At 42.3% G+C, this 27,556-nt stretch overlaps 1 protein-coding gene across 1 annotated transcript; it reads right to left on the bottom strand.

Annotated features, from left to right (window-relative positions):
• Positions 1–380: 380 nt before the first annotated feature.
• HECA (hdc homolog, cell cycle regulator) lies at positions 381–26,017 on the bottom strand. The gene is made up of 4 exons (XM_053938372.1): positions 25,728–26,017; positions 10,624–11,664; positions 7,351–7,505; positions 381–4,713 (listed from the first exon to the last, which is right to left on the bottom strand). Exons 1-4 carry the CDS (start codon positions 25,957–25,959, stop codon positions 4,549–4,551), a joined length of 1,593 nt encoding a protein of 530 aa, XP_053794347.1. The 5' UTR covers positions 25,960–26,017; the 3' UTR covers positions 381–4,548.
• Between the last annotated feature and the right edge of the window lie 1,539 nt (positions 26,018–27,556).

Here is a 27,556-nt window from a genome sequence, read left to right as displayed (position 1 = left end):
AGGCATCACAGGGTACTTTTCCATTAACAGACTCCACTGAGAAGTGAAGGATTCTGCACTCTGTCCTCCATTCAGCCCCACAGGCAGCAGCTGGCACAGCAGACTGGCATTCCTAAAAATGCTCATGCAGGACTGACTGTGCTACAGAAGGAGCACTTCTGATGTCAACAAAGTGAACAGGACTTCAGTTTGGCAAGGTGGCATCACACACACCCCACCATGACCCCTGTAGTACAACAGTCTTCAAAATGACAACAACAAAGCTCCATTGTAACCAACACAAAAAACCTGGTTTTACTGTGTCCTTTAAACTTAAAGCAACTGGAGTAATTCTATAAAGAGCAGGCGTAAGAAACAGGGAAAGAAGAACCCACACCATCAGCTGTCTGACAGTATTTATTACTTTTTAATACAGAGAACTCACAACAAAATATTCTCTAACAACACATGTAAATGATATCATAACCAATTATTTTAATTTCATCAACATTCATTTGCTATGTACATATTCTTCCATCTGCAAAAGTGCAATCCAAGAATGTCTCAACAAGAAACTTTTATGGACAAGTATATTTTTGAGGGGTTTTCTCACCAGTGGCCTTACAACATGTTTGTCCTTGGTTACTTGGTACAGCAAAATGAGGAACACATGGGAGGGGAAAAAAAAAAAGGAAAAAAGAAAAATATCAGGCTAGATGCCTCCCTTGTAGGAATATTAATTAATTTTCCAATTAAACTCATTATGAATACACAGCTCATTACTGGAGATGTTAATGTAAATAGACTATAGGATAGTCTATGGTCTGGCTATAAAACACTGTAGTTTTAATGACTCTGCAGCATTAGACAGAACAACAATTTCAGGCTGTTCACGTTGGTAAATATCAAATTACACATCAACACGTAAAAGATGTCCATTTTGTTAGCTATGGTTATCAAAATTTATTTGTAGACATCTTAGTGATGAATTAATTCAGTTATACACATCCAAAATATGAAGTCTACCTAAATGCAAGCCTCTCCTATGGAAAGGAGAGTTAACTACTGGAAAGAAAAGCATTTGCACATGCAACTCCTATTGCTATCACAAGGAGTATCGTGCACTTCAGAAGAGCAGAATGAACCTCCAAATCCAGAGGAGTACATTCTCATTTACAAAACGTGTTTCAGGCAAATTTAATCTGACCATGGGCCAGCTTTAAAAGAACACACAGCATCAGAGAAAAGAAAGGTAATGAAGAATAAACTAGCCAAATAAACAAAGCAAGCAGCTCCTTAGCTTGGGAGGTAATTTTCCCTTATGATGCATCTGTAAGCTCATGACTACTTCCAGTGCTCGTCAAGACAGGAAACAGAGCAACTGTGGTCTAGTTTAACCTCCAAAGTAGCCATTAGGTCCCAAAGAAGTTGCATTTGCACTTCTACTTCAGCAAAGCCCAGGAAACTCTCCTGGCCAAAGGTGAGGGCTGACTGCTTGACTGGAATCTGCATGTTAGAGACAATTGTGTATTTTCCAGCAACCCAAGAGCAGCTTTCAGTACCAACAAGAAGCAGGGAAAACCTTTACAAATTGAGATAATTTACTTTGGAGGGAAAGTTCAGAAGAACCTTTCTGTAGCTCAGCTGTTTCCACTGAGGATCATTTTTACAGTGCTATGTATGCTGCTAGCCTCCAGTTGAGAGATGTGTTTTACAAGAAAATATGCGTTCCTTAAGCAGTAGGTAAGACTCAACAGCAGAATTAAAAGGAAAAGCTGGCAAAGAACTAAACTGCTTTCTTAGAGAGATTTGTATGCAATTCCTTGTCAGTGTTACGACTTTAAATGTGCTTTTCCCTTCCCATTTTCTCAGTCTGTTCCATTCCTGGTTTTGACTTGGATGTATTACACAATCTCTCAAATACTTATTTTTAAAGCTGGCCATATTTCCTTTATTCCATGTCTACTCATTTTTGATTGTCACACATACAGGTCTAGAGAGGCATCCAAGAACTTAAAGGGCAGAACTGCAAATTAAGCTACTCTAAGGGAAGCAAACAAACAAGTATCTAGGACAACTCCAGATGCCACTTCTCCCCTACCATGTGCATTGTACAGTGACACCTCCTCCCACCACTGTACAAAAAAAGTGGGCACACAATGCCATGTATCCTATGTGGAAGCTGACAGCCCAGACTCATGCCGTGTGACTGGCACTGAAGACTGAACCTACAGTAAGAGATGTATGCTTTAATTCCTCTCTTTAGTTGCTAAATTTCAGGAGCTTTGTCTTTGCTGTGTGATTTCAGGCTGCTGCAACAGCCGCTGTTTTCTGTCTGGTCTGGTTCTCATAGTACTGCCAGGCAACAGAACTCCAACCTTGTTAGCCACCCTAAGTCCAGCAGGCTGCTCAGCACACCATCAAAGCTGAAGTTAATGCAAATTATAATTCCATTGCTCTTCACAAGGGAAGTCTACACTGCACAGCTAATTAGGTTTAATCTGCAAGAAATCTCCGTCCTGCCCAGGTATGCCCAGGCCAGGTCCTGCTCCTAGGGACAATGGGCACAGTGCTGGTCCCACTGCAGCTGGGCTTCGTGTAACTTTGTAGTAGCCATGAAAGGACAGTGTTAGAAGTCTCTCAATGTCTTTCCCATTAATTCTCCCAGAAGAAGAAACAGGTTTTCCCAAACTGTTGCCAACAGGACAACTGCACAAAACCCCAAGAACGTGCTCCAGACCCAAAACCAAGCCCAGGAATTTGCACAGAAGGAGAGGAGTGGTGAAGGCTACCACAGCCTGCTAACATGGCTGTTCAGAGCAGCGCTGGACCACATGAGCAGGGTGGCACCCAAGGACACTGCCACTCAAACTGTACCATCAGAAGCGCTCTGTGCAGCTTGGGTATTACTTGAAGGGTAGCTAATGCTAAAAGGAGCTAATTCTGCAGTGGAGACAGCCAGGAAATAAAACTCTGAACTCGGCATTTTTACACACAAAGAAACATGGATATTCAGCTTGAGTTTTATGTGCACAGTAATTTCTTAATTCAGTAGAAAGTGTAATTCTCAGTCCAACATAGGAAAAAACCACTATTTTGGCTTCTGACTTTTTTGCTTTCTTTCCCAGGGTGGCAGACTATCAGGGCCATTTTCAAGACCATGGTTTTAACAGATACACTCCAAAAAGATTCTAATTTGGAAAAACAAAAGACTTCAGAAGAAACAAAAAATAATCCCACCATGTAAACAGAAAAAAACCCCACACTTCCCCAGTGGACAAATACTTAATAAATATACTATTGAGAAAAGCAAAAAACCCAAATGTCCCTTAAATCTCAACCGATTTGAGAAACCAAGCGAAAGATTAATGACCTCTTTTGAAAAATTTATTTAAGGAAGGAAGAAATGGGAGTCAAGAAAGAACAACTGAAGAGTCTACAGGGCCAAGCTCTCTGATACAAATTCACTGCTTAATGCAGTCTATTATGTACAGCATAGAGGCATGTAGAAAGTAAATATGTTAAGTCTACTTTCTTAAAACATCTCCTTGTTTTTAGATCCTAGACTGACCACGATTTTGAAAGAAGAAGGTGCAGCAATTAATTGCTTTAAAAAGTAATGACATGTTTTGCATTCAGTACCTGTCAGCTCATACAGGTCTGAGGGCCCAGACCCACTTCATGGTTCTCCTTCCACACCAGTCACACCAGCCTGCAGCAGACAGCAAAGCCTCAGTCCCAGCAGGCACATACAATCACATCCCTGTTCAGCTCAGCCAGTTCCTTCCCTAAAATGTCTGTGAAGAAATACCTTTAAATAAAGCATTTTAAGATCTCCAACTTGTTTTGGTATGAGCAGGTGACCCAGCTGGGCACATGACAGCCCTGTTGGAAGCAGCACTACTTCCTGCACTATAACTCAGTGAGGGCAATGCACATCAAACGCACATAGCAGGAAGACGCGATGCTGAAAGAATTCATTCAAGATTGCATTTTCTGACACATTTACATTCACTTGTCATGATACCTCAGTTTACCCTGGTCATGGGAAATATGAAAGAAAGCCTGCTGAGGGGACTGGCAACAAAGGGCCAGCTTCTGCACCCCTAGGAACCAATGCAAAAGGCTGAACAAATTCAACAACAACAGAAACATTTCTTTCCGAGGATTTCCCATTTCCACCAAGCTGGAGGAACAACCCTATGCAATTACCCATTTTCCAACTGGACATATTTCTCTGTCCTTTATGTCTCCCCACACCCTTCCTATAAACTGTATTACAACTATACAAAAAATAAACCCAAATAATTTTTAGCTGAACTGTACCCCACACACGGGATATATTGAAAGGCCATTAAATCGGCTTGCCTCCAACCTTCACAGAGATCTTGTCAGGAGGATTCTGGTTTTAACAACATGTATATATACATATTAATATGTACACTGACAAAGAAGCTGCTCTTTCAGTTAGAAAAGAAATTAGATTTCATCACAGAATGAATCCTATAAAAAGATATGTAATAAAGTTGAAATACCCATAAAATAGCTATTACTAAAGCAAAGCTTTCGTCAATAAGCCTCCAAAACTTTAAATGAAGAAAATGGCTTCACGAAGTGGTAGTCTAGATTTCCACAGTGAGGACATTGCTGGACGTTGCTGTATTCAGAGAAATACTGCATGCCAATCCGCACATCTATTACTGGCTTCCCACAGTGCTTACAGTTCAGTCGAGCCTGTAAAAACAAAGAAACAAACAAAAAAACCTTTTTGAAATAACCACACTCCCCTCAGCTTCTCACCTCTGGAAAAGAAGGTGCCAGAGGCAGTCCCCTGTCCCTGCCAGCAGGAGAAGGGCTCAGTCAGGAAACTGGCAGTAATGGGATGTGCCGGTAGGGACATTCCTCACTTGGACTGGGAACTCGCAGGCACACACCATGCCTTTCAGATTAAAGACCACCACCAAATTCTGGGGAGTGAGTCACCTCCCACTCTGACTGATGGAAGGTAGAGAATATCAAGGTTTATTTTGTGCTGCTTAATCTCTGAATCAATTCCTCAACCCCCAGCACAAGACGTGGTGTCTCAATAAATCATTAATGAAGTATCAAAGCAAAGAGAGAAATTTCATATTTGTGCCATGCAATTCAACCATTTAGGTTGACGTTTGAACATCATCTGTCTATGAAATACATCAGCATTTTAATCTTTTGGCTTAACAAACTTATAACTTGATCTACTTTATCAGCACAACATGGTATTGTGTCACTTTAAGTGTCTATTTAAACATTTATAATACTTATCAGGTTATACAAACTAAACATCACTTCAATACACAAACTATTCTACAAAATCCAACTGAGAAAGAAGCAACATTAACTGGGTGGATATGAGAAATAATTCAAGGTCATAGGTAAGGATGGACAGAGATATTAATATTCAGCTGTTGCAAAAAAGTGAGACTTCAGAAGAAATCTAGCTGAGAAACACAGCCCATCTGATACAAAGAAAGCAACAGGCAGCATGAAAGCACAGCAAGCCCTTTGGATAATCAAGAGAAGCAGAAAGGATTTGAGACTGTAAAGAAGCTAAAGAGTAAAAATGGCAAATGAGCAGCGAGGGCCTGAGCTGCACCTTAGTTTAACCTCACAGCACAGTACACTAATGAAAGCTTCAGCTCTTCACTGAAAAGAACAAAAAGTATTGTTTAGGCCATCTTGATTTACAGGATTTTCCTGGATGAGGAGAGGAGGAGATTATTAAAGTACTATCCCTGTTGAGACCAGACTCAAAAATAAAAAAAATCAAAAGCTTCACTGCAATCTGCTCTGCTTGAAAAGCAAAAATTTTAAGCAATACAATCTACTAGGTTATGAATTTTTATGGAATTCTTAACCTAAGTGTTTTCTCCTTTACTACTGTCCAGCACATCAGCTAAGAGTTAGCAATCTGATGTTGGTTTCAGTTTATTATTCTACATGCAAATTTGTGATGTAGAATTAAATATTTTGAAGTAAGGCATGAAAATATTCAAAATAAATCCAGAAAGGCATTTTGGAATTATATTATATACCATATTTAAATGTCATTCTTCTGTATGCACAGAACCACCTGTAACAATCATGGTGAAACAATAATGCTTATTATCTGGTAATCACAGCCACTGCAGCTAATGCTTTTACAGCAAGCTCTTATACCATGTACTGTCACACTGTCCATTAATCATGTAATTAAGACTCTTGTATAATGAGCTCTTAAATCTTTTCTTGTACATTCAAAAGAAGCAATTCAGATTTGAAGCTGCTGACTTTTAGGTACCAAGTTAGTATCAGAGCTTTCCTTACCTTTAGAAGTTCCTATTTTTAGAAGGAAGTTACAGCCTTAAGAGACACTAAATTTGGAGGTAATGTATCAGTCTGTAGTTATAATTGCTACCAATGTCACCTTAACCAGCAGCAGCAATATAATTTCTCTTTTGAGCAACACATTTTGGTAAATATATTAAATTTAAAATAAACAGTCAGTTTGCATATTGACAAACTGGTATTTCAGATGGCTTTAAAGTATGCACATTACCATGAAATGGTCCCAGTTTGAATGGGTGTATCTCTGCAAGACTCCCCTCCTGACCCACTATCACCATCTGTGTGTCCCAGCAAGCATCTGGAACGGAGCACTGAGTCATTCCCAGGCAGATGTTTTTTTCACAGCTGTCTACCCCTACCTGCACAGCAGAAGTGCTCTGTCCATCATGTGGACAATTAATTCTCTGGAATGCAAACAATCCTGCAGTCTCAGGCACACTCTGGAGTAGCCCCAGGCCTTGGATCTTCCTCTCTCAAGGGATAGATTAGGTGAATGTTTAATGAACACAAAGTTGCTTCAGGCTACAGTGGGTGAGTGCCATCACCAAGGTCAGCCACAACAAAGATTAAGGAGAGCTGAGTAACCTCCAAGCACAAAGACACTTTGGACACTTTCTGTTCCCTTGGTGCCTTTTGCTACAATTATGATAAAACACAATTTATGAACTAAAAAACCCTGGAAACATGAAACGTCTGCTCAAAATGTGGAACTATGCCCGACACTAGTGATGCTAGTGATGAAGCATCAGATTTAATTACCAATGCATTTAAAGGGGGCTTTATTTAAAAATATTAAGTGTATTAACCACTGACCCTTGCAATGACTTTAGTCTAGCTAAAGTCTGAAGACTAAGGGACAGAGACCCATCAGCCCTCTTGTACTGCACTCATAGGTACAGGCTTGAAAAGAAGGATGGAAGGAGGAAAGGGAGAAAAGATACACAACCTTGACTTTATCTAATAGGTTGGAATTTCACCTTATGAGTCTTACTTATGTATGGTACTAACCTGACAACAGGGAGATGCTGCCAGAATATCGTAGGTATACATAGTGCCCAGTTGATGCCAGCTTCCATCCCATCGGGATTTGCACTTAATGCAGATAATTTTGTGAACCCCTTCTAAGCAGTCTACACAAACAGCATAGAGGTGCATAAGCCTTCCTGTGGACAGAAAAGACACATCTTAAGGAGCCAAAAAGAGAAGACTAAAACAGACATCTTCTGCAATGTGATATCTGACCTTTAGTGATATAAATCACATCTTTTTTTTTTTTTCTTTATAAAGAGTGAATGATAAAGTAAAAAGTACTTCTCCATAGGAAATACACAGGGCTTGACTGAAGCTATGCAGAATTCAGGAATTAGTCATCACCCTGCCCACTCTCCCTTACATCATTTGCTGGTAAGTTTTAGCAGAATATTTTATAAAAGGAGTTGTTAAACCTCCAATAAGTGATGCCAGGTTAAGCTGAAAGATCATCTGCTGTGTTTCCAAAACCAGAATATTGCCCTAGCTTCAGCCCCACCTGACATAAGAAGTGGAGAAGTGCTGAAGCTTATTAGCAAACGTGGTACAGATTCATTTAACAACTTGCTGGTTGTTACCAGCAACTCCAGCAAAGAGGGAACCAACGACCTAATTAACAGTCCCCATGGAAAAAAAGCAACAGTCAGAAAAGCAAATTTTTTTCATGTACTTTTTTCTGACTGTTCATTAACAACAAGTATATTTACATTACATATAGCACATACAAAGACTTTAACATGCCATTCAGAACTATCAATATAATGAGCTCTGTCATCACCTTAGGCTCTGTATGCACAATGCTTTCAAAACCTGAGTTACATTTATGTCCATAAAAAACAAGTGGCTCAGACCTGGAAATCAACTATTTTCACTACATACATGTGACTGAACTAACCAATGCAAAATCTGAGACCGACTTTCACAGAAAACCAAAATTCCAACATAAATTATAAAGATCTGGTACCAAAATTATGCCTGCCTTGTAGTGACTAAATTGATTTGCAGTTTAATAGTTGGATATTAGAAGTGGCCTGACAGCGAGTACTAATCCTATAACATACCAGATTTTGCACTGCTATGTAAGACAGAGCTAAGCAGTAGTGAACTTACAGATTAGCAACAAAACAGGACTGTGTTCAACATGTGTTCACCTTGGATTGCAATTTGTGCTCTTTAGCATCAAAGCATTGAACACATCACAAACTGTAATTCAACAGACACAGATCTTGTAACTCTTCTACAAAAATGGGAACAAAATATTAATAATTTATGATTAGTCTATATCAGACACAAATTTAATAGTCTGTGTTTTTAGTTGTTTTGGTTTTTAAGCCAACTATTTTAGAAAAACAAGAAAAAACAGACTTCTTAAAATATACATACAAAATACACTTACTAGTGTGAGCTGGTAAAAATTTAGTTATTCTACACTGGCATGTTCAGCTCTAGAAAACATGATGGGATGAAACTAAAATGTATATAATATACATATAACAAATATAATTAAGTCTGTTCCTATAGTGAACACTCAAGATTGGTAATGTTCAAACAACTCCATGCACAGCAGTTGTGTTGAGCAAGAAGATAAATATCTTTCCCCATCTGAAGTTCCGCACCATTTCTGCATTTTAAAATACTACGTTCTCCCCCCATTTAATTTTCAGGATACTTTTTGTATTGGAAATGAGGCAATATCTTAAACATGCCTGAGGTAACACAAATGATTTTCTGTACTGAAAAGAAAATAACAGCCTGGAATAGCACCTTATAGCTTAATTGCATTTCAGAGAATACTTCTGGTAAGAAACCATCTTACCCAGGACAAGGAAGCAAAAATTTTAACAATTAATTATTCACAGCAACTTGTCTGAACAAGTTTTTCAGATATATCAACGAACAGTGAAGAAATAATTAAGATTAAAAAAATCATTTCACAGTTTCATTCTTAGAGGCAAATGCTAATCAACAATGAGTTTCACTATTATTACTAAACCAGCTTTTTATACTGAAAATCACAAGCACATTGTGTGATTCTCCATCAAAGCAAATAAGCATAGTTATCTCACATAGGTATATCCTGTTTATCCTGGAACTTTTCTGGCTTGTATATTTGCCTATTGGTTTTTCTCCTTCAAGTACATTAGGCAAGACAGAAACAATAATGTTAGCATGAATACAGTTTAGTGACTTAGTGCATAGTGATTTAAGAAAAGAAAAAAAAAAATACAAAATTTACTAAGCAAAGGTATGTTACATAACACATATTATGACCATGCATGGGATACAATGTATTTTATTGAAAGGTGAGAAACTTTAATGCTAAAATACCTCTGGTTAATCCCTTACCAATACACTTTTCAACATATAATTCTATGCTTTTGGCCACCAGACTCAGAATACTTTCTCTGACTTATTTTAGGCATGCCGGCTGCCAGCAGGCTGCAGGACAGGCACATCCAGCCATGTACCACCCTGCTCTCTTAAGTCTGGGCCACAGCTTTCAGGAAGAGCTGAAGCTCATGCTGGCCCACATCCATTTGTTTCTCTAAGAGGGAAAAAAGAAACACATGCTATGGTCTCAACTCATCTGAGAGCTAGGACATAATCAAGACACAGCTCAAGCATGTGTAAGTTTGGAAGTCTAAAACCTTCACTGCTACACTGCTGCTTTAACACAACATATTAAAAGCTTATTCTTACTACATCCAACCTCTCCAGGCCTATGTTTACACAAGCCAGACTACAGCCTTTTCTGTATTTAAGAAATAATACTTTGCTATAAAACAAAACTGATACTCTCTAGTCTGAAAGCAGATGAGAGGTACCTCACCCTCATCAGAGGAACAAATACAACTTTCACCCAGGCTGCAGCACAGCATGCTTAAATTGAAAAGGTTGTTTAAAAGGTTGATCTACATCTTGGAATAAAGTTCCCAAGAGATAAATGAGCATGCATAAGCTCCAGAACAGACTGGCTGGAAAAGCTTCTCATGGTCTACCTAGAAATCGGATCAGAACTTGTTTAGTTCTAAACCCAAACACAAGGCATGGATCTTTCTATACGGCATCTTTTTGTAATTTCTTCTAAGTGTTTCAGTCTGATCCACATGAATATTTTGGACATTACTTCAAGCTTTACAGAACTGCTTAAAAATGCGGAACCAGGATGAAAATCTGTAATGGCAGGGACAGGGCACAGAAGGCAGTTCCATCATTTAATGAAACCTAGTATGACTGACAGACAACCTGTACCTTGAAGGTGACAGGGAACATCATATTCAATTTCATCATGTCTTGATGGGCTAAGGAACAGGGTCCCATCCACCAGCGGAAACTGTTCAAACACTGGCAGCGCCCTGTGGCACAGAGCACAGTTTACAACATTCCTGTGGCTGGCACTGAGAGCAGCAAGGATGAACTTCCGAAGATCCTCCCCTTGGCCCACCTGGGCATCGTCTTCCATTCGCACATGGAAAGTATTCAATTTATGCCTGGGGATGTGAGTGAGCAACTCAGATAGATCGAGCCTTCTCAGAAATTGCACTGGGGTATCAAAGTGTCCTGATCTATGTGCTTGCAAGCCAGCTGCCCCGTAATCAAAATGTGCATTCCTGAACATGCCCCCACCAGCCATGTTCTTCTTATGGGGCTCCAGGTGAATGGCATTCTTCAAAAACTCTCCCAAGTATCGCGAGGAACGAGGGCCGCTGAAATGCGTGGGGGCGAGGATAGAGTAGCCGGTGGGTGGGGACTGGCCAGGAGAGACGCAAGGCGAGCGAACGGCGTAGCTGCCACCCATGACACCCTTCTCCTGGGAGTTCTGCCTGTCCATAGAGTGCCTTCGCTGGAGGTCATTACTCAAGCCTTTCTGCGGCTTATTAGCTGGCCTGCCTTTTTTGGCCTCCTCTGCTGACTCCGTCATGGACCTTCCCGTACTCTTCTCCAACACTGATTTCTTCTTCTTGTCATCCTGCATTCGCTTCACCTGGTACCAGTCTGTGTCCTTCTTTAAATGACCCTGCCCACACCGACAGGAGCAAAACCGAAAAGCCAGGTCGTATCCCTTCTTGGTCCACATGTTTTGGCGACACTGCTTTTCATTCCAACTCCTGGCTCTGCCAATGCAATTGAACTGGACAAGGATGCTGCTTTCCCACTCATAGAAGCACTGAAGGTGCATCCAAGTGCTGTAGGGACAGTGCTCGTTGTTGCATATAACCTTCTGGTAGTCATCCTTCTCCAGGTCCACCGGCCTCCCAAAACTACAGATCAGTGGAGTAGCACAAGGGGCTTCTGTAGAAGGTAAAACAGATACATTAATAACTTAATAGCCCATTTATTGCAGTACTTTCTTTAAATACTGTGACAAACACACGCAAGCTCTTACTAACAGGCTGTCTTACTGAAGGGCCACAAGCAGGAGCTCTGGGTTGGTGCAAAAAAGCAGAACTTACCAAAAAGAGATAAGCAGGTGAAAAGAGATAAAGAAATGCACAAATAAACAATCAAGATGACACTATAGTCTGTTTAATATTCAAAACCAAACCAAATGCTCAGAAGCATTTGCCCTCCTCAAGCATTTGTGGATACCATTGCAAGGTGTTAAGAAGTAGGGAGAAAGCATTGTGAATGTTACTGGAGGGCTGGCTTTGAAGCCTGAGAGGCAACATGGGGAGAACACACAGAGATGTCAGTTTGAAAAACACATAAGCAATACACATAAGTAAGCAAGTAAGCCCAGCTTTGCAATCATGGGGAGGGACAGGAATTGATCTTTTCTGAGAGAAAAGAAATTTCTTTTTTGGGGACTGAGCAAGAGACAACAGCTAGGGAGAAAAGGAGGGAGCAGAGAACTTTGAAAAGCACAACAAAGAGCTTACGTTCCTAGTATAGAAAGGAGAGCCTTCATTACATTGCTTAGGCAAATACAGACTATATCACCACCACTGACCTTCTGGATAGCTAAATTTCACAAACCAAACAGTTCTGCAGCACAGACAGGTGAAAAAAATCTAAATGCAACATGATATTTTATCAGCAAAGTAGTAGCTTTGCTATATCCTTGAGCAAAGAACAGTTTACTTCAATTATCTCACAGCAACAGTATCAGCTTCTACACAAAAAAATGCTCTACAAAAGAATTTTCTGTATTTATGAACCAATGACATTTTCCAGTTCCTCACCAAAGTACCACAGACTACATATGACTCTCATTGCTGGCTGCTCTGTTGCAGATGGGAGTCTCAAAGAGATTGGAAATCTTCTACTGCAGTTTTTGTAAGAACTTTTTAGATGCTGTAGCAGGTTGACCCCCACCACAGATGCTTACTCAAGTATTACAAATAAATTTCTTCTCTGTATTTCTGTCTTCCTAACTATTGCACTTCATCAGAAAGCTCTGTTCCAACCTTTTTAGGCTGCTTTCAAATATTAGCAGGCTTCTTCCAGGTCTTCTGTGGTCAAGTGCTGCCTCACCCTATCTAAAACACAGCAATCAACTTCCTGAAGTTCCCCTGAAGTCTCAGCCAGAGCCCCAGGACTTATGGCAGAGGTGCACAGTCTTGAGGAGAGAGAGACTGTCATGACTGAAGTTTTTTCCCCTTAGGACTTTAAATTTCTATCTGATGAGCAGGTTAAAAAAACACCACTCTGTTGCATTGTTTTTAATCCCATTTTTATGCTTGCACAAATAAAACTATATAATTTGCAGTAGAATGAGAGGTTTTATGCTCCTAGATGTACTTTGACTCTCAGTAAGAGAGATGCTATCCATCATCACCTGTCCTATAGCAGTTATATACAAATTAGATGCTCTGCAAAAACAGATCTTTGCTGTGCTAGTGGTCCCTTTCCCAGCAAGTTTTTGGAAAAGGCTATAAACAAACAAAATGTTCAAAGCTACTTTCAATAAATTCAAGATTACTGAAGTTCTTAAAACTTACTTATACCAAAGAAAGAGGCACAAATTGCACAGAAAAACTTTCCTGAGCCATTCCCTGGAAGATGCCACATCCTTCACTTAATTTCTCTGTCTCTGTTTTTAATGCCAGAAGTGACACCCTTACAAGAAGAGTTTTTCTGCAATACCTTTCCTTCAGGGAGTGGCCTGTAAATTGCAAGCAGAACACATTCCCAGAAGCTTTCCTTCAAAGAAGAAAAAGCCTATTTCATTTCAAAATATGGACTTTTCAGTCATTAAAAACAAATTACCAAATTGGAGAGAACAGAGACATGAGAGGCTTTTCCTGAAGACTCTTTGGAAGTTCCTTCTATAATGTGACAAATATTTTATTATTGGTTGTCTTGCATCTCTGAAAAGCCCGCTAAGAACATTCAAGTTTGGAGATGTCTTTGAGAAGCAACAATTTTATTGGCTATCAGTGACTAATTTTTCCTTCACTCTTTTACTGAGTATTATTAAGTACAATGTAGCTATTATTTACTAAAATGTTGCTGGCCAAGACCAGAAGTGAGTAATAACTTACCTGCTCTGAAACACAATCCGTCAGTTTACCAGTTCAGAGGTTTCCCCCACATTCTCCCAGACCTCAATTCAAGTCACATTACTACAGCAAGCATCTCTGCAAAGCTTTTCTTCATTTTCAATCTTTCCTTCATCATATTTAAGGTCTGAAAGTATAGTTCACTATTAATTATAGCATCCTTATGCAATTAAAGACCAGTTAAACTGAACCCATGAAAGGTCAATTGTCAGAAGTCATATGTGAGGCAAGGTACCAGAGGCACCAATATGAACAATTCTCACTTAGGCATTTCCTTTATTCATCTATTTTGGTAGATATTCCTTTCCACCATTACAAGAAGGCAGCAAAAGAAAAAGAACATGCCAAAAAACAACTTATGCTCTCACTGTGTTTCAGAGAGTAAATGTTCTAACAGTTGCAGGTATAATTATAGCTGACAGCTGAGAAAGTACTACACAGACAAGTCTAGAATTGAATACAGACACTATACGTGTTCATCCATACCAGCATAGGTAACTGACTAAAAAAGGGAAGCGTTTCCTTGATCAGCCTTTGAACATGTTTTTGAGTTTGTATGCAAAAACATATGATCTCAAGTTCCCTGAGAAGTTTACAGACTCTTCTTCACTATGTGGACAAAAAATGAAATTAATAAAATAAGTGACTTGAAACACAAAAACCATCACCACAGCGCATGTATTCCAGAGAATATGTCTGCAATTACTTAATTATCATCATGTATTCGGTGTCTAGAGGCTAAAATAAAGGTGACTTTCAACAGACCTTTTTTTCCCCTTTTCCTAGTTAGTCAATGGAAATACTGTGGAATGAGATCTTCTCCAGTTTCTCCTTAAGAATTTACAGACACCAGATTACCTGAGGAACTTCCCCCACAGCGGAACCATGGGTTCCGCTGCAAAGGCAAAGCTGCAAGTTCTGCAAGTTCTGGACAGCGATGTCTTCTTCAACATTTAAGTTAACTAGATGATTATGAAGTTTTCACACATTCCCTCATCTGATCTGCTATCTGCAGTGTAAATTGGCTGGTCACATAATCACCACAGCAAAAGCAGGTCTAGAGCAGCTGGAAGACAGCAACAGAATTAACAAAGGCCTTCCAACATGCAAAAGACCCCAATAAATTGTTAAATGGTGGCACTGAAATTGCTTTGGAAAACATCATTGCTCAGAGGAGAAGCTGGTGTCTACTCACCTCTTCTGGGGACTCATCTGACATTTCACTACTGTCACTGTAGCATAGGAAATACTCCAGGAAACTAAGAGGTCTCTCTGCCATGTTGCCATGCTCCACAGCACAGGTTATGCCATGCAAGTCAAAGCACCTGCTTTCACTGATGCAGATTTGCTTTTATCAAGTCTGCTCGTTTGGAGAAGGCCCTGATTAAATTGCTGCAATATTTCCACAACAGAAACTGAGAATCCCAGTATGGCTAATTTAAGTCGTCTCAGTAGAAAGTTCTACTGCTTTTTGTAGTTTTCCTGTATTTAAGAAAGCAGAAAATTCCACTACCTGAAAAGCATACAAAAACCTCAAGCCAACATTTGGTTTTGCCACACATTTCAAATTATCTGTACAAAACAGACTGTGCAGGACCGAACATCCCTTGCAGACTTTCTCTGTACTCATGTGTCCTGCCAAACATAACCATGCCACATGTTCCTCCATAAAGAATAAATGAGAAACAGAAAAGACATTTCTGTGCAATTTTTCCAGTTCATGGCAACAGATATGCCTTAGAAGCAAAAGAGACAGCATTCAGATCAGTATGGCAGCCTCCTTTTAGGTAATGTGAAGAGCTCTTCCCATCAATTCACACCCTTGAAAGTGGTCTGGGTTATTTAATCACCATTTTATAAATAAGACAGAGCACTTTTTTCAGTATTACAAGACTTGAAAAAATTCTTGTTATCAAGCCCTTGTACTTCCCATAATTAGAAATAAATTTTAAGATATTATTCAAAAGGTCAGAGCTAGAATCATTGTCCTAATGTTTTATGATGATGGTGTTAACAATTACTGTCAAGAGAGATTATGGTGGGAAGTAAATAGAAATTACATGGCCAAACTGCCCATCCACACCTATAGCCCTAAGCTGGTTTGTCACCTAAATATAATTTGCTTCCAAGTAGCTAACAACTCAACAAGTTTCTGCTTTCCAAAGCTATGAAACTGAACTTCAGGGAAAATGAAAGATTACACAGTATCAGAGCAACATCTAATCTCCCAGCAGCTCATTTCAAAAGAATGCCAAAATAACGATAAAAGAATTTCTATTTAACTCTCAGTTTCAAGATGGGTTTCACAGCCTAAGAGAACAAAACAAGACAGCATGCAGTTTTGTGTAGCAGAACAGCTTCAACGTAGGCTGTCAAGTTGCAACTACAAGCGTGTGCTGCTTCTTTCAATACATTATGTTTCCACATAAAAAAATAAATGTTTTCTTATATTCCTCTGTAGTGATTTGGAACAGTGATTTTGAAAATAGTTGGAAGGAGCAGTACATAAATGTCTTCTAAAACAGAAATAACATACAACATTCCAAACACACGTACATTTGTGCAAAGATAGCTCACTGTTTAAACAAGGTTGTGTTTTATGTTTGACAGAGTCACCATAAAATTAACTTTTCTTTCAAAAATGAGAATATGACAGAAGACTGCAAGGAACCTGGATTGGTATTTCTGGCTTTTTGTCATTTTTTCTGTTCAGGTTTATAAACATCCATAAAAGCCAGGAATAGGAACAGAAACAGAACATCTGAGAAGTACTCTTTCAACAACAACAAAAAAAAATCCTCCCACACAAATTGGTTCTACCTTTTAATAAAAAAGAAAGGCAGTATATGAAGACCATCCTTCCCATTTTATGACCCAAATGAAAGCAGAAGAACAACAGCTGCCTGAGGAACTCCCCTCTGGTGAAGTATACTAAGGAGAATGTTGTTTACTTCTCACCCATCATTAAACCAAAGATGCACCCAGCAAGCCAAATGCAATGATTCCGTGGCTTCAGTTTCATGACTGCTCTCATTTGTTCCAAGTCCTCAATGCAGGTACCTAAAGCAAAATTCACTCTTCCCTGCTATGCTCCCACATTATCCATTGTGTTAAGCACCAGAGTTTTTCAGTCAGTGGACAGAAACAGATAATTATTTCCCATACTCATCGGCATAGGTTTCAGCTCACTGCACAGATTTGCCATCTCTGGTAAAACTCAAGGGAGGTGTTAAACATGTGAGGCTGGGGGCACAGGGAGAGGGAAGTGCAGTGGTGGCTTGACAAAATGGCCCTACTGTCATCTTGAAACAACTGTCAGGCAACAGTAGATTATTAGGGATCTGGAAAAAGAAATTGTCCCCCAAAAAAGGGAAAGGTCTTGGCTCCAGATTAGTTGCAAGACACTTAACTGTGGTTTGCTCTTGGTCTACTGTTACTCTAGCATCTCTTCATCTATGCCAAGGACACACTAGTTGCCAGCACATTACCTAGGCCAGAAGGGCTCCTGTGGGACAGATACCTTGCAAACCGAACACTTTAACCTCTAGCCTGCTTTCCCATGAACACTGCTCTCTTCACAACCTTACACAGCTAGGAATTGTTCACTCTGCCAGCCTGAACCAGAGCTGAGTCGCTCCTGGAGAAGGCCACTCCCTACCAACCATCTGCATGAATCTTCTGAATTTCCCCTGCCATCAGCATAGCTTTATTTTAATTGAAGTCATACCATATTACTGCAGTAATACTGTAATGCAGCTGTAGAAAATAAACCACCACCACTACAACAAAACAGACAGAAAGAGAAAACTTGAATTAAGTGTCTGATGTATTTGCTTTGTTGAACCTTGTAATGCAATCTAATATTCCAAAGATTACCAAGATGTGACAAAATGGTATTGTCATACTCATAACTGGTTAAATAGTACAAATAAAATGGCAATACAGAAATGACCACTTTCCTAAGAGCCTAAGAGCAGCAGAAGAATGCAGTAAGAAAAATCGTTTCACAAGTTGATCCAAAAGGCAGGCTTGGATCTTCAGTGCAGCAGGAACAACAACTAACAGCTGATAAACAGTAAGAGAAGTCTTTCAGAACAGCTCAGCTTGGGGCTTATACTGGTAACACTCACTGATGATGACTGATATCTCTTCAAAACTTCTTAAGCAATCTTTGCCAAATGATCAAGACGAAAGCTTCCAGGAGGGAAGGGAAAAAAAACAGGACAGCATCACAGGCTTTTTTCTGTACCATAACAGTCCCTCCTGCTCTTGGAAAGAGAAGCTAAGGCCAGCAGTAAGCAACAGACAGAGCAAGTGCCATTGCAACGAGGAGTTGTCTGCAGCCAGTCTGGCTGATAGCTTTACATCTATCATGCACCTACATATTGACATTGTCAATAGGTGCCAATCCAGAGCTCAAACCTGCCCCCAAGGAACACACAGCTCCAGGCAACACCTACTCAGAAGGGATTTAAGCCATAAGCAGTCCCATTCCCTCATGTTTTACCCCACGTGCAAGATGTCACTTATTCTATTAAGTGAGTAGTAACATGAAGTGATCACCTTCCCCTAGAAAAGATTTCCGGTAATTTGGAGCTGCTAAACCCTGTTCAGCTGAGAATTTAGGTGATGAGACTCCAAGAGGGCTCAGTAGCTACTAGAAGCATCTCCATGCACTTCACTTATGCTAACTTCACATCTGACCTCCAAGGCAATCTCTTGACAATAAAAAAATAAATAAAAAAAACACACCTAGCAACTTCATAGCAGCAGGAAAATACCATGGAAATCGTGAAGGCTTAACTCATACCTGCCACACGAACACCTTCTAACTAACAGCACAGTCTGAGCTAATGCCTGTTTATGAAATCGGCAACCAGCATGTGATACAGTTATCTGCAGCTCTCATTCAACCACCCACTCCCAGCTCAACCATCACCTCAACAAAGGCAGAAAATCAAGATTGAAACTGTACAAACTAAGGAAGATAGGCACTTACATGTGCGCAACAATTTTGTAGCTTGTTTACACAGCCATCTGTCCTCCAAGCTGAACCTACTGCCTACGCTGCTGAAATCCAACACAAGAATTCATATGGTCTTGTAGAAATCACCATCATCGGTACAATTATCATCTAGCCAACTTAGCCAGTTTCTTTGCATTTAATATGTGTTGTCCAAATACAGAAAACAATCACAAACAAAAGCTTTGACTTTTGCTTGGGATGTATAGACCCCCTCTGTATAGAATAAATCTTGCCCTGGCTTGTGATGTAACACCTGAATCCAACTGGAAATATCCCCAGAGAACAGACCTAAGCCTCTACCTGTATCAGTACCAGGACAACTATGCACTCCCAATACTCCCATGTGAACTCTGATTTCATTTAACCAGGTCAGAAGACAACTGGTACTCTGTGCCATAAGCAATCATGCCCCAGCTAGGAAGACTCCTCAGCATCACATGGATTTTTCTGATGACTTCTATAAAGGTGACTGCAGAGATTAATGACTATCTCAAGACTGGTGGGCCTTAATGTGTTTTGAACACTGGCTGTTGCTTAGTCTGCACATGAATTGTCCCCGTAGAAAAGCACCATAACCATTAAATCCTCTCACTTTAGTCTTCCAAGAGCTTTTAATAACTTGAACTGCTACAGAGAACTAACCTTGGTGTTTCAAGAAACAGTCATTCTAATAATAACTAATGCAGATTCTACTGTACCTGCCTTCACAAGTTTTCAGTGGCAAACTCCAACTCATGCTGGAAATAGAGATAACTGTGGCATGCAGTAGATGCCCTAATGCCAAGCACAGATGTAAACACTGCAGGCTGGACTCGCCCAGACTGAGAGCCAGCTAGCCACCACACCCAGTCCAAAAGCATAAGAAGGCAAGAGAGAAAGGAAAGCAGGTTGAATCAAGTGGTACCAACACCTATTATATTTTCAAATCTAGGGATATTTGTGTCATTGGTCTATCCTTCCCAAGTTTCAGTGCGACAAACTGTATTTTGCTTTCCATGCCAAAGGCTAAAAAGAGCTGGTAGAAACTCGGTGGGAAACAGAAGATGCAGTACCCAGCATCTCTTCAAGACAGCAGCTCCTGATGCAGAGTTGTTGCTCCCATAATGGGAGCAGTGCACACAAGGGAAGATGGGGAGTGCCAGGCACACTCAATAGCCAGGCTCCAACAGAAGCTGCCTCCTCTCCCAGCAGGCATCCTGGGAGACAGGAACAACAGCAATATCCCTCTCAAGCCCAGGAAGGAGGACTGATGGACTCTGAGAGACTGACAGAAAGACATAAAGGCTGAAGTGAATGCTCTCAAGATAAATGTCACTAAAGTCTACCAGGAAATGCCAATGCTCCACTTGAAATCCCACAAGCTTTCAAAATGGAATTACCCACTCCAGTGACTAGATTACTGCTTCAAGAGGCCTCTTTGAAATTATTTGAATTTCTATCAAAAGAGTTTAAAGAAAGCCCATGTTCTACTAATCCTGTTATAATTTAGACACCTTGAAGATTAGCTGTAGTATTTTACTCTGAGCTGAATGCAAGGTTTTCCTCTGTTTTTTCCCTTACACATGCTGCAGGAAGAAAAGCAGAGAAGGATGGACTTCTGCCAGCCATGACAGTACTTTAATACCAAAAGATGTCTCAATATGCAAGGCTGTAAGCAAGGCTGAAGAAAACTTACAAATGTCTCCAAGGGCTAAAAATCATTTTGTCACTACTTGTTAGATCACTGTGGGTAAGATATGGGATGAGTACAGACAAAGCAAAGCAATGAGATCAAAAACTGTATTTCCTTGCATGAAACAGAGCAAACATCAAGTCTAAACTTTATTCATGAAAGCACTACACTTGAGCAATAACTAATCACAGGACCACAGAATGCTGTCAGGGCACTGATAACCATTTTGATAGCAAATAACTTAAAAACCTCAAACTTAAATAGGTGTGTACTTGCTTGCATGAAAGGATAATATTTGTTTTACTCAGTAACACCATGAACATGATTCCATTTGCAAAGATTTGCAAAACATGAACCGCATTTGCTACCAAAGCATGTAATTGCATAGTTTTCAAATCCTAAAACTAGCATGAAAGTCCTTTTGAACCTGATTTGCATTGATAGAGACAGTGAAATTTGCATTCAATTGATTTCTGCAGTTAGAAGAACACAATGGTATTATAAGGCAAAATTAGTTCCCCTTAGTAAATTAATAGGTATTAAATTTTGTAGTCACTGCAACAGAATAGAAACTTAATTTTCCAAGTGGTCTCACTGATACTAGTGGGACTCCCTCAGGCTAAATAATCAGAAGGTGCCAATACTGAACATCACTGGAGTGCCAAACTGGAACTGGATGTTATATGCAGCAGGGAACATTTGACAGCAAATATTAATCCAGGCTTAAACACTACAACAATTCATTCTCTGAAATCACATTTTTAAATTTAAACATTGCATTGATGAATTTTACGTCCATCTTTAACTATCCCACATCCAGGATATAATAATTTCTTTTTTAATAAATCATAATTGTTGGCCAGTCACAGTGTTCAACACATTAGTCACTGTTGTGCTTACTGATTTCCCTCTCCATACACTTTTCCTACATTAGCATTTTTATCTGAAAGTAAATCAGTCTTACAAATTTGTGAAACCCAGGTGAAGTGTTCAAAAGCACAACAGATCTGACTGCCACCAGCTCCACCTGCCAACCAAGCACCTCACCAGCCCTGACACTTGTGCAGTTTAAGGGCTCACCTATGGCGGGGGAGAAAAAAAAAAAAGTCTTAAAACAGGTGGCCAGTACACTGTAGGACAGTGATTTAGAGACAGTTATGCTGTGGGGGTATTTTTAGTTTAATTTGGCTGGCTTTACTGAATTACATGTTAAAGGGGAAAAGCACAGCTATGGAGACACAGCTTTTTCTTTTCTCTAGTCTTCCCACAGCAACAGTGCTGAAGAGAACAGAGTGACAATGACAGAGGGATGAAGCAGCAAGATGTTAAGATAGGGATCACCAAGCCAAAGAAGAGGACTTGGCTCTACTGGACAATGAGATGAAGAATGGAAACAAGGCAAAGAAAATGGATAGAATAAGGAATATTAGGGTCAGTAACAACTCTATGTCAAGACTAGAGCAAGACATTTAGAGAATAAAGGGATAAAACAGCTGGAGCACAGTCTGAAAGTGTCCAGCCTCAGCAAGGCAGAGACAGAATAGGAATTTGCTCCTCAGAGCCTCAGATCTGAAAGGTGGATTCTCCTCTTCTGATGATGGGACAAAGTATCCACAAAATGTTACACTCATGTCTGCAGAAGGTAACCAACTAGTGCCATCAGGAACACTGCCATCAATGGGGTAAGTGCAAAATCCCATGCAGTTGCTGGTATAATTTTACACAATGACAGCTCAGATTTTATAAAAAGTAACGCAGAAAACCAGCTAGAAAATCAGAAAATTAAAATCTTTTTTATAAACATCATTCAATCACTCTGAAGACATGTAATCTAAGAAATGAGACTTTCTGTGACATCACATCTCACTTTCCCTGTGCACTGTGATACCGTTAAACCAGTCCACCCACACCCTATAACCCCCTCTCCTTGACCTGTGCATCACTTAGTGCAGAAAATGGAGGTACTTTGGTCAAGAAAGATTAATCTATCATATGGTCTGATGGAAGAGATAGGAACAGAGGACATAGCTAGAGAATGTGAATCCCCCTTGTAGGCATCATCCCAATACCTGCTGAGAAATTGAGAGTGCAAGGTAAGAAAAGCCATCACATCTGGTCAGTGGTTATGCTCTCTGCTTTCTTGATTCCCCTGTGGGACTCTAGAACCCTTCAAGCGTAGTTTGAGCTCTGAAGACCAAAAATTCAAAACCACCAAAAAATTGAAATGCCACCAAAAAAAAAACAACCATAAACAAATCCCCTGTTGGGGCAGGAGAAAAGTCTGCTAACATTTCTCAGTCATCATGTCAAAAACTGGCTGATAGTTTAAAGGAAAAAAATTGTGCAGGGATTGAGGCAAAATTTATCACAATGTAAAAGTGAACAAGAACTTTCCACGATAAAGGGATGCTGTAATGGCAGATCTCAATCACATGGCACAGCTAGTCAGTGCTGCACAGAGAAGCCCAGAGGAAATTAAAAATTCTATTTCATTATGCCACATGGATGAGGGGCAGAAACAATACATGCACCACACAACAAATTGTGAAGACTTATAAAAGCCCCATACCTGAATCACTGTCTCTTCATGAGCAAAATAGGGTCCTGATGTGATTGTGCAATTAGACTATCATACTGACATCACAATGCAAAGCCAAGGTCTGCACAGACATTTTCAACTGTTAAACCTACTGCTTTCATCTCTGCATACTTCTGTCTTGCCCCATTAATGAAAGAAAGCAGGTTATGTCATTATGATCATGCACTGCATTCCCAGGGTACAGGTGGAGTAGGAGAGCAGTGACACAAGGCACACACAAATTACACTAGAGAAGCATAGGGTGACAATGCAGAAGAGAAGAGCAAGCCCAGAGTCTCACAGGACCAGTGAGCCTGGGCAGCACAAGTCACAGCATGCAGCTGCAGTGTCCAAAACAGCACAGCTATGAGCTTCCCAGCAACCCAGCAGACTTAATCCACAACCCAGATAGTCTCCCATGAACAGTCAAGCCTTGACTGTGCACAGCAGAACTCTATTAACCCCACCACTCACTGCAGCAGGCCACATCCTCCATAAACTGCTCAGTGATCAAGCAACCCTCAAGTGCACAGCCTCTTACAAATGTCTGGAGTCTAGTAATGGGCTAGTTGCCTCCAGGGCGGTGGCTACAGTACAAAGCTTCATTTCAGATTCATTAGGTCTGAAGACTTGAGGGAATGCATTATCACTGTATAATCTTTTCCCTGCACATGAGCCAGATTCCCAATTCTGCAGCACAACCCGAACCAAAACTGTTGAAAGCTTTGCACTTACCAGGGAGAATACAATTTACAAAATGTATAGCTCAGGACTATCTGATGATGCCAGTGTAAAATAAAGCTAGCAACCACATCTACCCCTCCAGCCTTTATAATTATCTGAAAATAAATGTATGACGAGATGCAATGATCCTGTCAAGGCAAAGATCAGGTGTGCTGACCAAGCAGCATACAGTAAATGTTGAAGCCAAGGTCGCACCTCTGTGGTAAAGGGGTAAAAAAAGGGAAGTGAGGGATTTGGTGAAAGAGTCATGGGATGCTTCTGACCACTGAAGTGATATGGAAGCAGGGAAAGAGAATAAAAGAGCACCTCACGTTATATGTCAGAAAGGCAGCCTCAACTTCTGAGGAAGCTGGCCAGCACAGGGGAAGGCTATGCCAAGCATGTGGGACACACATGCAGAAGACGACCGATAACCAGTCCAGCTAGCGAGCTGTACCACTACCAGCATTCACTGGCATCACCTCCTACAGCACCTGCAGATGGAACACCACCTCATCATCCACAGACAATACAGCCACTCCAGAAATGCACCACTGCTGCCACTTGTGCTTGAGCAAAACAAAAATTCAAAACAGTCCTCCTCCCCATCCAAAGAAAAGCCAACGTGTAAGGCACCACCTGCAATGTGGATGTTGGAGATATTACATTACCATACTGAAACCATGATAAAAATACTCCAGCAATATTCTAACCCCTGTTAACCTCTTTTTTTTTTTTTTCTTGTTCACTTGCTTAAAGCAAATAGTAAAGAAAAAACCCAAAACAAACCCAAAAAGGAAATTCTAATCATTCTCCATGATTCTCTGGAGTAATACTCTTAGAAAAGCAGTCTGGCAAAGAACTTGTGAGCTAAAGTGATTCATAATTAATTGATAATATTTCCAAGGAAAAGTTTCCATTAAATAATACATGGGAATCAGACATCTCAAAAACCAAACTAAGACACTTGCAAGTGCCTTTCTAACAGCAGTAGGCAAAACTATCGTCACAAAGCATAATACCAGTTGTAGCCACCCTCCCACTTTTTGAAAAGCATGGAGAGTAAAAAGCTGAAATTGAACTTGGGAGAGGAAAAAAGTGAAGAGTAGGGACTCTGCACCGCAGTTTGCAAACCTAGCAGCAGAACTAAGAGGTGGGGTTTTTTAGCTTAGCAAAACTGTAATAAAATCTTTGCCTGCCTTTAGTTTTACCTGACACATCCTTTTGCAGCGAAACAAACACAAATAGCAATTCAAGTTTCTGCAAGACACCACCTTACCAAAACCGCCGGGAACAAAAATCCAACCCACCGACCAAAGGCAGCATAAAATGGTTGATGCGAAGTGAGCACGTTGCCCTGACAAACCTAACTGCTGTACAACGGCAAACAAAACTGACCGAAAAGCAGGACTCCATTTTTAATCGTGACGGAATAAAGCGGGGATTTTTCAACGGAGCTCCGAATCCGCTGCCGGCGAGCGATGCGCTTCCCGCCCGCCGGGGATGCGCTCTGCCCCCGGACCGCGCTCCCAGGCCGCCCGCAGCCAAGGCACCCGGGCGCCGCGGGCTCCCGCCGCTCTCAGCATCGCCGCCGGGCAGCCCCCGCCCTCCGGCAGGTCACCGGGCGGGGACACCCCGGCGCGCAGCCCCCGCCCCGCAGGGTGTTTCGGGGAGATCCCGCCGGCGGCAGCCGCGCAGGGCCCAGTCGGCACCCCCCACCGCCCCGGGCACCCGCCCGCACAACCCCTCTCTCCGGGCGCGCCCCCGCCCCGTGGGTCCCCCCTGGCAGCCCCCCCGCTCCCCGCCGCCGCCTGCGCCACCGCGGGAGGCCGCGGGGCCCGGGCCGCCGCTCACCGCTCTTGACGTCTCCGGGCGCCGAGCCGCCCGCGGCAGCCGCGCCGCCCGCTCCGCCGCCCGCTCCGCCGCCGCCGCCCGCGGCCGCCGCTCCGGCTCCGCCGCCACCCGCGGTACCGCCACCCGCCGCCGCCGCGGCTCCGCCGCCCGCCGCCGCCCCGTTCTCCTGCTCGTCGCCGCTGCTGTTGGCGCGCTTGTTCTTCTTGCCCTTGCCGCCCTTCTGGTTCGGCATCGCGGGCCCGGCCGCCGCCGCGGCGGGGCGGGCGGGCGGCGGCGGCTGCGGAAGGCGCCGCCGCCGCTACCTCCGGCTCATGGCGGGGCGGCGGCGGCCGCGCTGCGCTGCGCCGCGCCCGCGGTGGGCGGTGGGGGCCCGGGGGGCCGGGCCGGGGAGGGCGAAAGGCGTGTCCCTCTCGGCCGCCCGCTACCGCCGCCCCTCTTCTTCCCGGAGCAGGCGCGGGCGGCAGCGGGAAGCGGCGTGCGCTGCGGGGGGGGGGGCTGGGCCCGAGCCAGGCGCGGGCGGCGGGAGGGGCTTATCGGGAGAGGGAAAGCCCCGCTCCCGCCAGCACGGGTGGGGGGCACGCGGGCCTCCCGGGAGGGGCGGGTCGCGCTCGGGAGCCGGAGCGGTGTCCCGGCAGCCGAGGCAAGGTGACGGGCGAGCGGGGACGGGGGTCTCCGTACGTTCCCCTCGCTCCGGCCCCGGCGCTCCCGCCGCGGCGTCCCGGGTGCTGTGAATGTCCGAACAGCGGGGAACACTTGGAAAATGTCACCTGAACGTGCAGGAATAAAAAGGAGATGAAAGGAAACCAAAACAATGTGGTCTCGGGTGGGGGGTGCGAAGCAGAAAGCCTTACAGCTGCACAGCCCTGACTTGGATTTCTCAGCTCATGTGGTTCCTGATGGGGGTAGCTCCGTAGGTGGCGGACTGCGGGGGCGAACCTTTTGGATGCGAGTTACAGGAGGACTCAAGTGCCGCGCTCCTCTGGAGCGGAGCTGGAAGCACCGTGCCTCCACAGAGGCGTTGTCGAGGGGCAGCAACCTCATCTTCTCCAGGACTCCGGGCTCGGTGGGAGGCACTACGGAAAATGGGTACCTAATAATCTTGGGATTCCTGCACTCAGGGACGCGAGATGCTGCCCGTCAGCTGCAAAACAGCAGCACTCGTGACAGGCCTTTTCCTGGCCGACGAGCAGCAGCTCATTGCTCATAGGTGTCACCTGCCCGTACGCTCACGTTGTGCCTACCAGCTTATCCAACTTGGGAATAAAAAACGGCAGCCTATCATAAGAACATTATTCCAGCTCCCAGGATGAGCCGTTATTCTGAGCTTGGCAAGCTTTTCCTTGCACATAAATTAACTTTTTTTTCCTTCTCATCCAGATCCTGGAGAGGATCCATGACTTCCTTATGGAAGAAGTAAACAGGCATGCAAGAAATTGAGCAATTATGTTACTGGTCTGTGGCTGGGAGGACAAAACCATACCTGAGCTGTTTGTGCTCTAGAGATCAAAGCAAAGTGGATGGGTCAAAATAAGTGAGATCTCTCTGATAGGAATGTGCCACATTTTGTAAGTCACAATTTTGTCTGAAGTAACTGGGCAAAATGACTGGAACAGTTCCCAAATCTTTTCCTTTTAAAAATGACATACATTCTGTATCATCTTGTACCTGTAGCCAGGGCCTTAGTTTCCCAAGAAAATTAGCAGCTGTATTTTCAAATACTCTTGAAGCGACTATCACAAGAAGTTTTGAGTCAAATAGCCTAGTTTCTTTGCCTGCAGATGTCAGCATTTCAGAGATATTTTTAAAAGGTTCCTTGTGTTGGTGGAAAT

The sequence above is a fragment of the Vidua chalybeata genome, chromosome 3 (assembly GCF_026979565.1).
Source record: "Vidua chalybeata isolate OUT-0048 chromosome 3, bVidCha1 merged haplotype, whole genome shotgun sequence".
NCBI lineage: Eukaryota > Metazoa > Chordata > Aves > Passeriformes > Viduidae > Vidua > Vidua chalybeata.
The sequence above is the reverse complement of the archived record's forward strand: the minus strand, read 5'-3'. Positions and strand labels throughout refer to the sequence as shown.